A 15,277-nucleotide genomic window follows, 5' to 3' on the forward strand; every position below is an offset into this window, starting at 1 on the left:
CCCTTGTCCTCCCTCAGTCAGAGCAGCAATTACGTGGGGAGCTGCTAAATGCAATTATTCACCAACCCACACCCAGGCCTGCCTTGGACCTGCTCGAAGTCATTTAAAGTCCACACAAATTAAAGTAGGGAAGTGCTTTGAAACACAAATTCATCTTTAGAAAAGCCCTCCAAAGGGAGAAGGGCCTGGCTTTGGAAGAGGAATGGCCATGCCATGGATTTATTTAGATGCCACTGGAACACACAGTCTGAGCTGGAGCTCAGCACATAAAAATGGGAAAAAACCACTGGAATCTCCTTCAGGCAGAGCTGGAAAGCAGAAGCACAAACTGGAAGAGCCCCGACACCTCTGTGCTGTCACACCTTGGTTTCATTTCCTACCCCCACCATGGCCACCAAACAAGACACAGCTCCAGCAAAGCTGCTCCCACCTGATTCCAGCCCAGTTTCATTCCAGTGCACAGCTCAGTTGCTTTGTTTTGAGCAGCTATTTTTACTCATTTACTCACTTTTTAAGCTTTACATTATAAGCTCAGCCAGCCTCTCAGGTTTTGTCCATGCTGTTCTTTTCCAGGAAGCTGCTGGTCATTCTGAGGGAAATGTTGATTTTGGAAAAGCAGAGGGGAGAATGGAATTACACTGCTGCTCCCAGCCTGTGTGACAGCACAGGCACCAGTGCAGGGCCCAGTTCAGTTCAGTGAGTGTTCAGGAGTTCAGGGAGCTCCTGGCCCGAGGCAGGGCCGGGACTCAGGTGAGATCTGGGTGTTTGAAGCCCCAGGATGCTGCAGGGGCCCTGCAGGAGGAGCTCTCCCAGCTTTCCCCAGCTCCCAGGCCAGGCCGGGCTGCTCAGCAAGCCCCACAGCAGCTCCTGCAATCTCCACCATCAGAAAGCAGCCAGAGCCTGCAGAGGCCATCGTGGCCTATCCCCACCCCAGGAAGGATCATCTGTCATTGCTGACAGGAATTTGTTTAATCTGTTCCTGAAGGCTCCAGTGATGGAGATTCCACACTTCCCCAGGTTCCCCTGCTTGGCCATCACTGCTGTGAGAACTTTCCCCTAATGTTTAACAGAGACCTTTTCCTCTGACTAAATCACATCTCTTGTCCTTCTCAGGGCAGATATGGAGAACAGATTATTGCCCCCCACCTCTGCACAGCTGAACACTTGTTCAGATCCTCTCCAGATTAAGAAAACAAAATATTTTGAGGATCAATTCTATCCAGAGAAGGACAAAAGGAAATAAAAAGCAGCATAAAGTAGTAGACATGTCTTGGAACAAACTGCAACCTCCTCCTTTCTTGTGGGTTTCCTCACCCTGTCACCGCTATCAAGCATCCACAAATGATCCCCAACACCCCTTTTCCACCCAGCTGTGCCAGGAGGAAAATCCAAGCTTTATTTTGGGCTATATTTTCCCCTTGTTCTCCTCCTCCCACCTCCCGTGCACCCGGGGAGCCTCTGAGGGATCCTGAGGGAGGGAGAGCTCCCTGTGCTGCTGGGGCTGCCTCAGGCAGCACCCCCAGAGCTCTGGCACACTGGGCACGAACCCTCCTGTGCCCAACACACCAATTCACTGTGTCTTCCTCTCCCTCTTGTACAAACACACGGATTCATTGTCTCTCCCTCCTTTACAACGCCTTGGTCTCACTGGTGCCTGGCATTCAGGGTGTGACAGCCCCAGTGTCACCCAGGGCTGGATTTGGTACCTAAAAGCTGCACAGAGAGACCCAGACAGCTCAGGTACAACCTGACTGATCAGGCACAAAGTGATTTCCAGATCAAACTCCCACCTGATTCCAGCCCAGTTTAATTCCAGTGCACAGCTCAGTTGCTTTGTTTTGAACAGTAAAAGGTGCAGCTATTTTTACTCATTTACTCATTCTTTAAGCTCTACATGATAAGCTCAGCCAGCCTCTCAGGTTTTGTCCATGATGTTCTTTCCCTTCCAAGCAGAAATCCCAGCCCAGGCTGCCCTCTCCTGGCAGCCAAGCTCAGCATCCAGCCCACAACTCTCCAGTCTGCTTCCAAACCAACCCCAAAGCAAATCCCCAAGCCAAACATTAAGGCAACTGTTTTTGGAGGGATTTAAGACATGGAGATGTGGCACTTGGGGACGTGGTTTATGGGCCACAGGGCAGTGCTGGACTCTGATCTTAAAGCTCTTTTCCAACCCCAATGATTCTGGAACTCAAACAGCTTAAACAGTGCAGTTTCTTTCAAGTTGCTTGAGGAATTCTTGTCTTGGGAGCAAGAGGTATAAAAATCCAACTGCTCTGGTTTCTTTCAAGCTCTATAAAAGCAGCTAAGTACATCAAGGATTTTATCCCACATCACTCATGGCACAAAGCAGTCACAGAAGGGACTGCATTGGACACAAAGCCATTTCCTCCAGGCTGGCACGGGCGTCCCTGAGGGCTGGAACAGCCCAGCTGAAAAATGAAAGCAGCAGCAGAGGCTGGAGCAGAGCAGCTGCAGAGCTCACTCTCTGTTCCACCGGGGCCAGCAGGGGATGGGCTCAGGACACACACAGGGCTGGAAATGAAGCCCAGCCAATGCTTCTCTCCCCTCAGCCAGTTTCATTTGTCAGATGAATTTTACACAAATAAATATCTAAAAGCTTTTTTTTTTTCTTTAATGACCACCCTTTACATCAGAGAATACTTCATGAACTCTAACACTAAATCTCACTCTGACTCCACCTCTGCTCATGCCCAAAGCCTCTCCAGAAGGTAGAAACAGGTTCCCCACTTCTTGAAAGGGAAGAGGAGGAAGTGATTCCTTTATTCATTGCAGACAATCTCTTGTGAGTGCAGTTTTGCAATCTAAAAGAAAATATATGCAGATTTCAAGAGCAATTTCTAGGGAATGGTCACACACAGGAAACAAAGCCTTGGAGCAATTGTGGCTGGAAGGACACGTTTGGTTCTGGTTTAACTGCTAAAAACAAACCCACATTTATCAGGGAGAAGAATTTTTTAATTCTCTTCATTACCTGCCATAACCAGACCAATGCCAAACAGTTCAGATCTTCAAACATTTTAGGCATCAAAGCAAGGAAAATGAGTTCTAAGTTATCCAGAAAATGAATAAGAAAATAAGTGAGGAAATACAAGTGGGAAAGAAGAAAACTGCACTTGAGACACAACACAAGGCCTGAGAAGCACCTTCACTTCAGAAAACCAGAGATGCCTGAAACATCCTTCAAGCTCAGCTCAAGAGTTTCTGCTGCTCCTGAGTGGTTTTGGTCACTCCTGCTCTTCCCACACACAGAATTTGTGCTTCTCCTGCTGCTCCTGAGTGGTTTTGGTCACTCCTGTTCTTCCCACACACAGAATTTGTGCTTCTCCTGCTGCTCCTGAGTGTTTTTGGTCACTCCTGTTCTTCCCACACACAGAATTTGTGCTTCTCCTGCTGCTCCTGAGTGGTTTTGGTCACTCCTGTTCTTCCCACACACAGAATTTGTGCTTCTCCTGCTGCTCCTGAGTGGTTTTGGTCACTCCTGCTCTTCCCACACACAGAATTTGTGCTTCTCCTGCTGCTCCTGAGTGGTTTTGGTCACTCCTGCTCTTCCCACACACAGAATTTGTGCTTCTCCTTCTCTGGGTGGGAGCCCAGGGCGTTTCTTGAGCTGTGGCTTCACAGAGGCTTCTCCTCCTCCACCTCCTGGCAGGAGCTGCAGCGAGGGGAGCAGAGCCCTCACTCTCCTTGCCCGGGGCTGGCAGGGGGAGGAGCTTCTGCTCCCTGTGAACATTCCCAGGCCCGGCCAGGACGGAGGTGCTGCTGCGTCTGCTGCCTCTGGGAGCAGCGGGCAGGGGAGGCTCCCTGGGCACCTCGATCCAGGCCAGTCCCGAGCCGGCCCCGTCCCTGCTCAGCCTCAGGCTGCGCCTCACCCGGAGCTCCGCGCCGGCCCCGCGGCTCCCCCTGCCCTGGGGCACTGCCAGCACCTCCTCCACGCTGTAAGAGCAAACTGCAGGGTCAGCCCCAGGCACTGCCAGGTTCTCAACAGGAGGGAAGCAGAAGGCACTGCTGCTTCTTCTTCTTCTCCTTGCTGGCTCATGTCTGACAGAATCCTTCTGAGGACACCTGGCTCTCTGGGCACCCTCCTGTACCTCCTGTTGTTCCACAATTTCAAGCTCAGTTAGAAGATTTCTTTGTAATTCTTCCTTTTCTATCAAGGAACTGCTTTCTTTTGCTTCTTTTTCACATGGAGTCTCTTTGCCTCGCTGGAAATAATCAGATGTATCAAAATCACCTTCTGCATCTGGGACAGTATTTGAAAACTGGGGAGATAAAATAAAATAAAAAAAAACTTGATTTTTTTTTAAATACAGGCAACAGGTAATCCATGAAAACTGGTTTCAAACAGCTGAACTGGCTACTGCTCCCCTACCACTCCAAAATCCCAACACCTGACAGGGAATCCTGCAGGAGAGTGCTCTCCTCAAAAAGGCATGTGTGCCTCTGAGAAGAACTTCAGATCTCCTTTTGTACCTCTCAAATACATATGTATACAGTTTCACAACAGGCTCATACATATTCATTTTTATGGCTTTTGTGTGACATTTACCACTAGTTCCTTTCTATCAGAAAGAATTCCCAGGTCAGGTTGACTTGCCCTTACAGCAGTCCCTGTCTCTCTCTATCATCTTCTGTCTCCCCCCTTTATCTCTGTCCTTCACTGAAGTGACTTCACTGAGCTTAGGCCTTGCAGTCTGGCTAAATAACTCTGGGTTCTAACCACAGACTCAACTCAGAAATGTACATTTCACCTAAATTAAAATGGGTTTCTATCTTGGAAAATTTTCACTTTGCCTCACCAGGCTGCTCAGAGGCTCAGCTGAGTTCTGAATGCCCAACCCCTCCTTCAAGGACAGAGATTCCATGGCCTGCAGGCTGAGTTTTGTGGAGAAAGGAAAGTGCCCCACAACTTTGTCAAAGCTGTACAGCTGGTGTGTTTATGACACTGCTGGGTGCATGCAGAGATTGCTCTCCTCAAACAAGGCATGTGGGCCTCTGAGAGCTTCAGGTCTCTTTATCTCCCCTCCCAAACCCACATGCACACAGCTTCACAATAGGCCCACACATATTCATTCTTACTCTGTGTGACATTTGCCACCAGTTCCTCTTTACCAGGAACAATTCCTGCTCTGGCCAGCCTGCCCTTGCAGTAGTTTCTGTTTTTCTCTGTCTCCTCATTATCTCTGTCCTGCAGTTTTCCCTTCAGCTTCAGCCTTACAGACTTTTCACCCTTTCTAGACATTTCACCCAACTCAAAATGGATTTTTACTCTGGGGGGTTTTTCACTCTGTCCCAGCTGAATCATCCCAGTGCCTCCCCCCAAAGCTCATTGTGAGCAGTTACCTCAGGAGCTGCCTCCAGGCTCCCTGGCACCGCAGAGTCTGCAGGGCTGGCGGCTGCTGCCTCCCCCAGGAGCCCCGGGCACGGAGCAGCTGCCCAGAGCCCCTGCACCCTGCCAGCCTGGGGCTGCTGGGCACTGCCCCTGCAGGTGGGCTCACCCACACCGGCACCCTCTGCAAAGAGCAAACACATGGTTGTGCCTTCAGTCAATCGACATCTTGGTGTATTACAAGAAAACTTCTTTGTATTTTACTTTGTGTATAAATTATTTTACTTATTATACTTATTAACCTATATAAAAATAACCTTCCACACATAAACAGTGGAGAACAAAGCCAACAGAAAGCTCAGCACATCCCTTCACTCTCCATGCCCAACTCACTGTGAAAACAGCAGCGCCCAAAGTAAAGAGGTGGATGTGGATTTTTGGTCAGATTTGCACTGGAGTCCAACAAGAACTGAATTTATCAGCTGGACATTATTAATTTATTAGATCCTCCAGACTCTGCTATTACAGAAACAATTGAAAGTAAAAATATTTTTTGTACAACTGTTGAGGAACAGAAAGAGCAAAGCAAAACAACACCAAACCCCAAATTACCTGTAAGAAGTGCATCTGCCTTTGGTGAGTCTGGAGATGACACAGAAGAGAAAACCTCTGGGATTTCAGGGATAGGGCTGAGCAGGGGTTTCTTAGAAGCCATTTCTCTTTCCCCATACAAAGATTCCTTGACTTTTTTCTTTCTTCTTTTCCCATAGCTTGGGCGGGTTTTTCTCTGAAAAGATGGAGGAGGAGAATAAAGCACAGTGAAATTTTAATCATTCTCTACAATATTTTTCAGTAAGTGACCCCATTACTGGATTTTGATGGATGACAAGTGTTTCCCTAAAAGGAAGATTTCACTTCCTTTGCCAGCTACAAAATAATCCAGAAACTCATAAGCAAAAAAAGAATTACTTTTCTAACTTGTCTCTGCAAGAACTTGGTAAGGGAAGAAGCACAAACTCATTTGTTGGCCCTCAAGTCTGAAAAGGAAAAGAGATATTTACCTGAGCTTTATATTAACTGGATCTTATTTAAACTTGTGATATCATTCTGTGAAAATTTTACTGCTTAAAGTAATTTTTTAAATTATTATACTGATTAACCTATATAAAAATAACTTCTACACAAGCATCCCACAAACAGTGGAGAACAAAGCCAAAAAAAGAAAAAGCTCAGCACATCCCTTCACTCTCCATGCCCAGCTCACTATGAAAACAGCAGCACCCAAATAAAGAGGTGGATTTGGATTTTTGGTCAGATTTGCACTGGAGTGCAACAAGAACTGAATTTATCAGCTGGACATTACAGAACAAACACCCAACCCCACAGAGATCCTTTAGGCCCTACAAGAATTCAAGCCCTCAAGTCAGCAAGGAAAAGAGATGGGGCAGGAAAACAAGATGGGGATGAAGAAGAAAATCTTGGCAGCAACAGGAAAATCAAAATAATCCTGTAGGACACAAGGGGAGAGAAATAAATCCAAATAAAAGCAGAATTCAGCAACTGCAGTGGCTGGCACTCACCTGGGCCTTCTTGGGAACAGCTGTGCTTGGATTCCTCTGTCTCTGGATCTTGCTCCTTTCTGGGTTTTTGGTGTCCTTGTTGTTCTCAGTGTTTGTGGCTCCTGAGCTGCTCCCATCAGGGTCCTGAGCCACGGCCCTGCACTGCTGGGAACAGGTTTGGGTGCTTGGGGGCACCTGCAGCTCAGAGAAACCCCCAGAGTCCCACAGGCACAAGAATCAAATGGAATTCATCTCTTCTCACCTCATTAGAGGTTGGCATAAGTGGGAATTAAACATTATAGACTTATTTCCCCCAGTACAATCCAGTCCTGGTTGTGTTATAATGAAAGTACAGTCATTTTTATCTTTAGTTATTTAGGAAAATGGGTTATTTCTGTATATTGCTCTATTTGTTGCCTTCCCCTCCCACCAGAGCTGCCCAACACTGCAGCTGAATCAATTCTTGTACAATCAATCCTGTGCCTTGAAATTCCAGCAACCAAAACATTTTGTCAGATTTTTTGGAAAAGCTCCTGGAAAATTCAATAGAAATTGTCAATTTAAGTATCAGGCTATATTTTTAATAACTGGAAAATCACTTTCACTGAAAAATCTCATTTCCTCAAGGCACTACCAGGAGGTATTTCCATATACCTGGATATAGATAATCCTCATACCTGAAGCTGGAAGAACTTTTTTAAGCATCAAGAGGGATAAAAGAACAATTCAAATAAATAAAATAAATTGTATCACCAAGGAAACTCACCTTCCTCTTAGCAGCAGAACGAGTTGTTACCACGTCAGGTTTGTCAGTCTCTGCTACTAGAAATGAAAAAAAGGATTTTTACTCAGTTTCAATGAGAAAATTATCTACATTATTTCTGATCCTGTGCACTTCAGCCAGTCTTGACTAGAAACTTCATCTTGAGAACTATTAAACATGGCAAGATAAAAAATTTTACTTGCTCTACAAAATAGAGGAAGACTCAGCTTGGGAGGATTTGGTAACAAGAATTAGAACATGCAAAGCTTTCATAGATAAATATGCACAACCCACTCTCCATTCTTTTGTTGTTGGGTTGCTGTTTAAAAGTTATCAAAATTACAGCATCAGAATCAAGACTGTAAAAAAAATTCCTTTAAGCAGTAAAATTTTCACAGAATGATCTCACAAGTTTAAATAAAGCTCAGGTAAACACTGCAGCTACTGCAAGAGCTTCAGAAGAAAACCTTTCCATTTAAATGCCAGCATTCAAGTTTTAGCACAATTGAAATATATCCCCTGTATTAAAAAAATACAAACAGAAAAATAAACCAAAACCCTCAACTTACAGTTTTCAGGTATAAAAAGATTCATTATCTACTGATAAAAGCACAAGTTGGGGTTACCTTCTGCAATTTCTGCAATTTCAACAGGGGCAGGGGCTTCTGCAGGGGCTTCTGAACCTTCCAGGAGCTCTGGGAGAGGCTCAACACCTTCCTTCAAACAGAAAATGTCATTTTTTTAGCAATAAATCACTGCAGATATTTGGTGGAGCTTGTAGACAAAGCAGTTTTATTTTGTTTCCTTAAAGAAAACACCTTTGCTGTGTGTGGCAAAAAGAAACACAGCAGCAAAATGTAAGAAAAAGTGAAGGGGAAAACATTTCAAGGTTCAGAAAGCTCCTAGAACAGCTCTCCAGGCCAAAGTGCTGCTCACAATTCCTAAGACTCACACTGAGAAGTTGAGTTTTAACTCCAGCTGAACTCTGCTTTTACATTTCTGTAGGGAGAGTCCTGTGTGTTGGACAAGTGGGTCCCAGCTATTCTAAACGAGGCACAGCTGCCCAGTCCTGTGGCTCACAAAGATAACTGGGATAAAAGGCTGAGAGCCCTGGAGGAGCCCTGAGGAACTGTGCTACAGAGAAGAGCAGCATGGTAGAAAACCAGCTGGAAGGTATGGAACAATGTATGGGACTCTAGAAACATGAATAACAATAAGAATCCAACACATTTCAGCCCTTTCTTCACAAACCCAGCAGGCTGAGGGGAATGCACCCAGGACTGAGCCCACACAAACTGACCACTGACCTCATCCCAGCCAAAGTCCAGCAGGGGCAGAGGCTCCTCAGGGAGGCCTGGCCGTGCCCAGGGGCTCTGGCCCCTCCCTGGGGAGGCTCCTCTGCGCAGGGGGGTGTTGGCAGGCAGGCTCTGGTCAAAGATCTCGGGGCTCAGAACTTCCCCAAAAGTCACTTTTTTCTTCTTGGGTGTTTTGGAGCTGTCAGCACTCTCTGTTGGAATAAGATAAAAGGAAATAAACAGCTGTGTGAAGGGGAACTGGCACAGGGCAGAGGCTTTGCAAGAGCTTTAAATATTCTCCTAAAAATCACCACCCAAACAACCAGCAAAACATCTTCACATGGCCTGTGAGGCCAGCCAGGACTTTCACTCTGGATTTATTAAAAACTCAAGGAAGAAACAGGCTAAAAACAACTCCCAGTAACCCAAGTTTCAGCTGAGAAGTGTAAGACTCCTTCAAAAATCAGGTGCTCAAGGTTTCTGAAGTTTTGGGGTGGGTTAAATTTTTTATAGACATTCCTTTCCTTGGCAATCTTGTTTTCCATGTCAGCAGCAGGATGCCACAAGGAGGTCACTCAGTGGTGATTAATACCAATAATCAGGCTTAGCAAAGAGGCAAAAACCTTAGCATCACAATATTTTACTTATTTTAAAAAGAAATAAAGCCAAGGGATATTTTTTTTCTTAGAAAGGAGAATCTGACCTGTTTGCAGTGTTTCAGAGGCTTTTACACAATTGGAGACTGCAGCAGATTCATCTCCTCCTCCATCAGTGGCACTGTTTAAATATTCCTGTCAAATTTAAGATACAGTTTAATAAAAATGAATTAAAATATTGTTCTCTAAGCAGCATTTAATAATCAGTCCTTTTATTAAGCCAAAGCTCAAAAACATTCATTGCATGGAATGGTTCAGGTGGGAAGGGAGCTGAAAATGATGCAGTGCCACCCCTGCCATGGCAGGGACACCTCCCAGTGTGCCAGGGTGCCCCAGCCTGGCCAGGGACACTTGCACTTTGTTCTCTTTGCGTTTTGAGGCATTTCAGCCCAGCTTGGCCTTCAGGGCAGTCTTGGGAAGGAATTAATCTGTGGGAAAAATGGGGGCTGGGAATTAACAGAAGCATGGAATCATGGAATGGTTGGGTGGGAAGGGACTTAGCAGCTCATCCCATCCCACCCTGGCATCCAGGGACACCTTCCCCTGTCCTGGGGTGCTCCAGCCTGGCCTTGGGCACTGCCAGGGATCCAGGGGCAGCCCCAGCTCCCTGGGAATCCCATCCCACCCTCCCAGGGAACAATTCCTTCCCAATATCCATCCATCCCTGCCCTCTGGCAGCCTGAAGCCATTCCTGGCACCCCAGACCTTTGTCAAGTCTCTTTTTCCTGTCACCCCTTCAGGGGCTGAAGGTGCAATGGTGTCACCCCAATCCTCTCCCAACATGAGAGCTCCATGATGCCCAAGAAGCATGAAATCATTCCCAAACCACTCCCAAGGCACAGCCATCAGTCCCCAAAGCACCTGGAAGCTCCTCCTTGGTGCAGGCCCTGAGTCAGCCCTGGGGCTGGCCAGGAGCTCCTTGGCTGGGGTTTTCTTCAGGATGGATCTGAGCAGGGAGCTGCTGTGGCCCAGGGCAGTGCTGGGAGTGCTCCCACCTTCCCCAGCCCAGCTCCTGCTGGGGGCTGGCACAGCACCCCCAGGGCCAATGGGCTCCCAGCCGGCCCCTGCAGAGCCAGCACCCAGCTGGGACACTGAAACAGAGAAGGAAAAGTGACAGAACTTTAGTGCTGAAAGCAGCAGTATTAAAGCACCCACATCTGCACAGATCCTGAGCAGAAACACCCCACAAAAATCCACCAGTCTAAATTCTGGCTCTTTTTGTGCCACATGGACATTTGCTGTTTTCAGAAATTTATAACACATACTAAAAAGGAGCAGTACATGAATGAAAAGTTACATCAGGTTTCTACTGCATCCTAAATTTAGACAAGGTGACAAATGTCAGCTGAAACATTTCCTGACCAATATTTGTATTTCCTAATGAGAATTTAACAAAGATTAACAAAGATTTAACAGTGCTGAATCCTCTCACCATGGTCTCTTTCCAGGGTCTCCCCAGTTACAGCAGGGTCCAAGGATTGAACAGGATTTTGCTGCTCACAAACCCATTCCTAAAGAAAGAGTTGCAGGATTTTTACAACAGCACAAAGTATGGAGGGTTTCAATCCCACAGACAAGGATTTCAGAGTTTTCCCCATCAGCCACTATTTCAGCACCCAGGGAAATGCTTAGAAAATGCTTAATGAATTAAATGCTTAGCAAATGAAGAAATTGTCTATTTTAATGTCTAACTGAGAGGTTTCTCCCCAGTTGAAAGCACCTTGGCAGCAGTGACAGTCACAGCTCGTTGTGGGGACAAGATGCTGCAGATCCTGAGCTCACTCCTGCTGCTCTGGGTCCCATTTTCTCTGAAATTCTCTTTTAAAGCAGCTCCTCTGTTGCCCAGCATGAACTTTCCACTCCACTGCTCCAGGTCTGGCTCTTTTTTAAAAGGTGCTTTGTCCTGAGCTGCATCAATTCAAAATAAATAAAATAAAACAGAACCCAAACAAATCACAAAGATAAACTTCAGGTTTTTCAAAGAATCCTCTTTTTGTGTTTCCCCATCAAGAGGTGCAAAAAGGCAGGAAATGTTCTAGGCAGGGAGAAGAACACATTTTTTAGATCTACTTTGGAAATAACATTACCAACCTCCAAAACAAAATAAATGATTCCTGTGATATAAATGTTATTAAGGTCAGCAATAACAGAGAAGTAAAATGAAAGTAAAATGAAAAGTTTTACAGAAAAAAGTGCAAAAACATTCATGTTCAGTGAGAAATTCATCAAAGAGCACAAATCTAGGAACTAAAACTAATGGAAGAGACTCCAAACCATGAGTTTTCAGAGAAACCACCAATCAGGGTGCATTAAGATGATTTAAACAAACCAAACAAACCTCAAAGCAAGCACAGCCACCTGTGCCAAGCCTAATAAAGGAAGATGATTTTGTTTTACGAGAAGCATTTCCAGTTTCATGCTTTCAGCTGATATTTCAGGTAAATCAGTGCCCAGGATATTGAATGCACTCACAGGAAGCTCCCAGGTATGGGAGCCCAGGCTCCCCCTCAGCCTCCTGCAGGGACTCAAAGGAGGCCTGGAAAATGCTGATCTTGTCCTTCAGCGACCTCACACTTGCAGGTTTGAAAGGACTGATCTGCAAAACAAAATGAATCCCATCAGGCCTTTCCTCCCTCACCACTGCAGCTTTTGTGCTTTGTATTTGCACTTAGATATAAAGTGCAAAAGATCTGGCATTTAATCTGGCTGCAATTATATCTGTACAGAAAAAAAATGAAAAAAGGAACTTTACCCAGAAATCTGGTACATGTCTGGGTAAATCTCACTGAACATTTTATTGCATTTCATCTGTTCTTCTAGTCTAGAATTTGCTTTGTGACAGCCCAGGATAGTTCATGTTCTGAACCGACCTGACTGACCAAGCTCTGAACCGACCTGACTGACCAAGTCACTCACGCTTGAAATTGGCTTCACTTGGAACCAGCAACACTTTAATTACCCAAAAACCAAGAGCAGCAAACACAGGAATGTGACAAAAATTAAAATTTATCACGGAGAAGAAATTCCAGCCTCTACAATACAAACAGAACTTGGAACATCCCCTTGTCCTGCAGTCAGTGACCAAGGGACAGCAGCACATTGATGCCATGGCTGTCCCTTCTGCTGGATCCTGCCCAGGACTCCTGGCCCCTCTCCCAGCAGGTTTTTGGGAGGGACTCACCTGGGTGAAAGCTTCTCTGTGCCTGCTGCTCCTCTGCTGGGCCAGGAACCTGATCAGGGTGTTGTTCTCTGGTGATCCCCTCAAGCCAATGGTTGATCTTCTCCTGAATTTTAGTGAAGTTGGGGAAGCCCCTGAAAAGGGCACACGAGGAGAGGTTCAAAAGAAAAACAAAGCACAAAGCCACAAAAATGTGTTGTAATACCTAAAGCTAGAAAATGGTATTTTTTCATCTTTTTTAAGGCTGATTAATGCCACTTTGATCCAAAATGACCTGCTGAGCCCAAGAAACCTCCCTGAGCATATCAATAATCACAAACCCAGCCTGCCTTTCAGCTTTTCAATTGTTTGTGAGTGTTCACCAAATTTGTTTTGCATTCCCTTGTGACACTCAGGACACTGCATTGACTGAGATGGACAGGGAGCATTTCAGAGCAGGATTTAACCTGTGCAGTTCAGTGGTGTCAAATCCTGTACGTGGGATGTCCCATGAAGATGCTGCAGCCCCTCAGAGAGTGCTCCAGGGCACACCCACACTGATCACCTGAACCTGCACTGGAGCCTTGGGGATGAGCTGGGACCAAAGGAGCTGCAGAAGCCCCTCTGAGGGGGACAGAGGTCTTTTGTCACCCCAGCCTCACCTGTGGCTCGTGTTCCAGGACTTTGCTGAGCAATCCCACACTCAGCACTGATCACAGCACCAATGGCCATGGGCTTCTTCCTCTGCTCTGAGAGCCCCAAAGCAGCTTCTCCTTCCACTCTGTCCCTCTCAGGGGTGCAGAAGTCACTTCCCAAGGGAACAGCTGGGCTGCTGGACAAACCCTCCCTGGTGGGCAAGGGGGGCTCAGTGAGCAGCACATCCCCCCCAGAGCAGCCCCCAGGGAGCTGCCAGCCCACAGCAGCCCCCTGCAGGGGACACAGATTCTCCTCGGGGCCTTTGGGGCACTTCGGGGCACGTTTTGGTGACCGTGCCTGGCTCCCATCAGTGAAATTCTCCTTCCTGGATGCTCTGATGGCTTTGGATTTGGTCACTCTGCAGCTCTTCTGGGCTCTTGGCAGAGGGCAAGAGGCCTCTTCCTGCTGTTCATTTTCTTTAACTTTCAGGGGAGTTTTAGATCCTCTCAACATTGTTTGGGACTTATTTGAAGAAACATCCACTCAGCTTTTGCTGTTGTAATTACAGACTCCTATTAACAAGAAAAAAAAAAACCTTATTACTTAGAGCAAGAGCTCATTACCACACTCATGCTTCTCCCAAATCCACATTTTCCAGAACAAGGTGTTTAATAGTGGGGTGGGAAGGGAAATTTAACCCCAAAAACCTGCAGGCAAAGGACACAAGGGGCAAGGACCAGAAAAAAAACCACAGAGCAACAAAAGTCTGCATTATAAACATGCACAGGAGTGGCTCAGGGTAAGGAGCCACAAGGCTGTGATGTCACTCTGTCAATTCACATTTATATAAAATACGTGCAGAAAATACAATAATCACAAGCACACTGCGGCTGTTTTGCTCCAAGTGTTAAAATCAGTATCAGCAGTTTAATGCTACTTTTAATCACACTAATTAGTAGCAGCAGAAAGAGAATACAAAAGAAATTGGAAAGATGCAAATACATTGGAAAGAAATCAGCAGAAGAAACACTAGTAATATATACATATATATATATATATATATTAACTACCACTAGAGCTTGTAATTAGAAATTTTAAAAGGTTAGGTATTTTTGCTGTTAATTTCTAAAGTTAATGACGTACAACTCAATAACGCGACTCTACAACTCCCCTTCTGAACACACGCGCACTATTAGAAACAAACATATCTAAACGAATCTGCTTTACAACGCCTGGGCAATCTTTTTCTTTCTTATTTTTTCCTTTCCTGCTCTGAGGCCCAGCGGAGGCCGATGGCTTCAGCCAGAGCCACCGGCCGAGAGGGGAGAAACTCCAACGCGGGGCTGCCGGGTGGGTACCGGCCACTGGGCACCGGCACCCCGCGATCCCGGAGCACACTCTGAGCACAGCCCGGTACCGCCCGGTACCTCCCGGGCACCCCGAGCGCCGCCCGCCGCCGTCCCCGCCAAGCCGCCCTCACCTGGGCCCGCGCCCGGCCCGCCTCACGCTTTCAAACCGCGCCACGCCCCTGCGGATCCCTCCGCGCCCCCGCCCCTTCCCCACCCTCAGCGCCCGCCGCAGCCGCGCCGGTCCCGGCAGCACCGCAGGGAGGAAGGGACATGGGGGCGACCCCTCACCGCTGCTATGCCCCGGGGGTCCGCGCGGGGCTGGGCGGCGACCGGGGGACTCTTTGACTCGGCGGAGAGATCGCGGCCGTTGGACGCAGCACCGCTTTGGTACGGGAGAAAAAATAAAATGAGCAAATGAATTAATTCAACGGCCCGCGCGCACGTGACGGGCGACAACCAATCGCAGAGGGGTTATGCAAATATGGATGCTTCCTCTGCTCGCGATTCGCTGCCCT

General features: G+C 46.8%; 1 protein-coding gene across 7 annotated transcripts; it reads right to left on the minus strand.

Moving 5' to 3' along the window:
• Positions 1 to 1,084: 1,084 nt before the first annotated feature.
• CDCA2 (cell division cycle associated 2) lies at positions 1,085 to 15,171 on the minus strand. Of its 7 annotated transcripts, none has more exons than XM_064731052.1 (15): positions 15,051 to 15,171; positions 13,440 to 13,985; positions 12,802 to 12,932; positions 12,093 to 12,216; positions 11,341 to 11,528; positions 11,053 to 11,131; positions 10,482 to 10,711; positions 9,668 to 9,755; positions 8,977 to 9,176; positions 8,296 to 8,386; positions 7,673 to 7,725; positions 6,928 to 7,071; positions 5,960 to 6,134; positions 5,362 to 5,531; positions 1,085 to 4,280 (listed from the first exon to the last, which is right to left on the minus strand). In XM_064731052.1, exons 2-15 carry the CDS (start codon positions 13,924 to 13,926, stop codon positions 3,432 to 3,434), a joined length of 3,009 nt encoding a protein of 1,002 aa, XP_064587122.1. In that variant the 5' UTR covers positions 13,927 to 13,985; positions 15,051 to 15,171; the 3' UTR covers positions 1,085 to 3,431. The 7 variants fall into 7 exon arrangements, with proteins under 7 accessions (XP_064587122.1, XP_064587119.1, XP_064587120.1 ...); XM_064731049.1 differs by having other exon boundaries at positions 6,928 to 7,101; XM_064731050.1 differs by having other exon boundaries at positions 7,673 to 7,728.
• Positions 15,172 to 15,277: the final 106 nt, after the last annotated feature.

Source organism: Zonotrichia leucophrys, chromosome 22 (genome assembly GCF_028769735.1).
Source record: "Zonotrichia leucophrys gambelii isolate GWCS_2022_RI chromosome 22, RI_Zleu_2.0, whole genome shotgun sequence".
NCBI lineage: Eukaryota > Metazoa > Chordata > Aves > Passeriformes > Passerellidae > Zonotrichia > Zonotrichia leucophrys.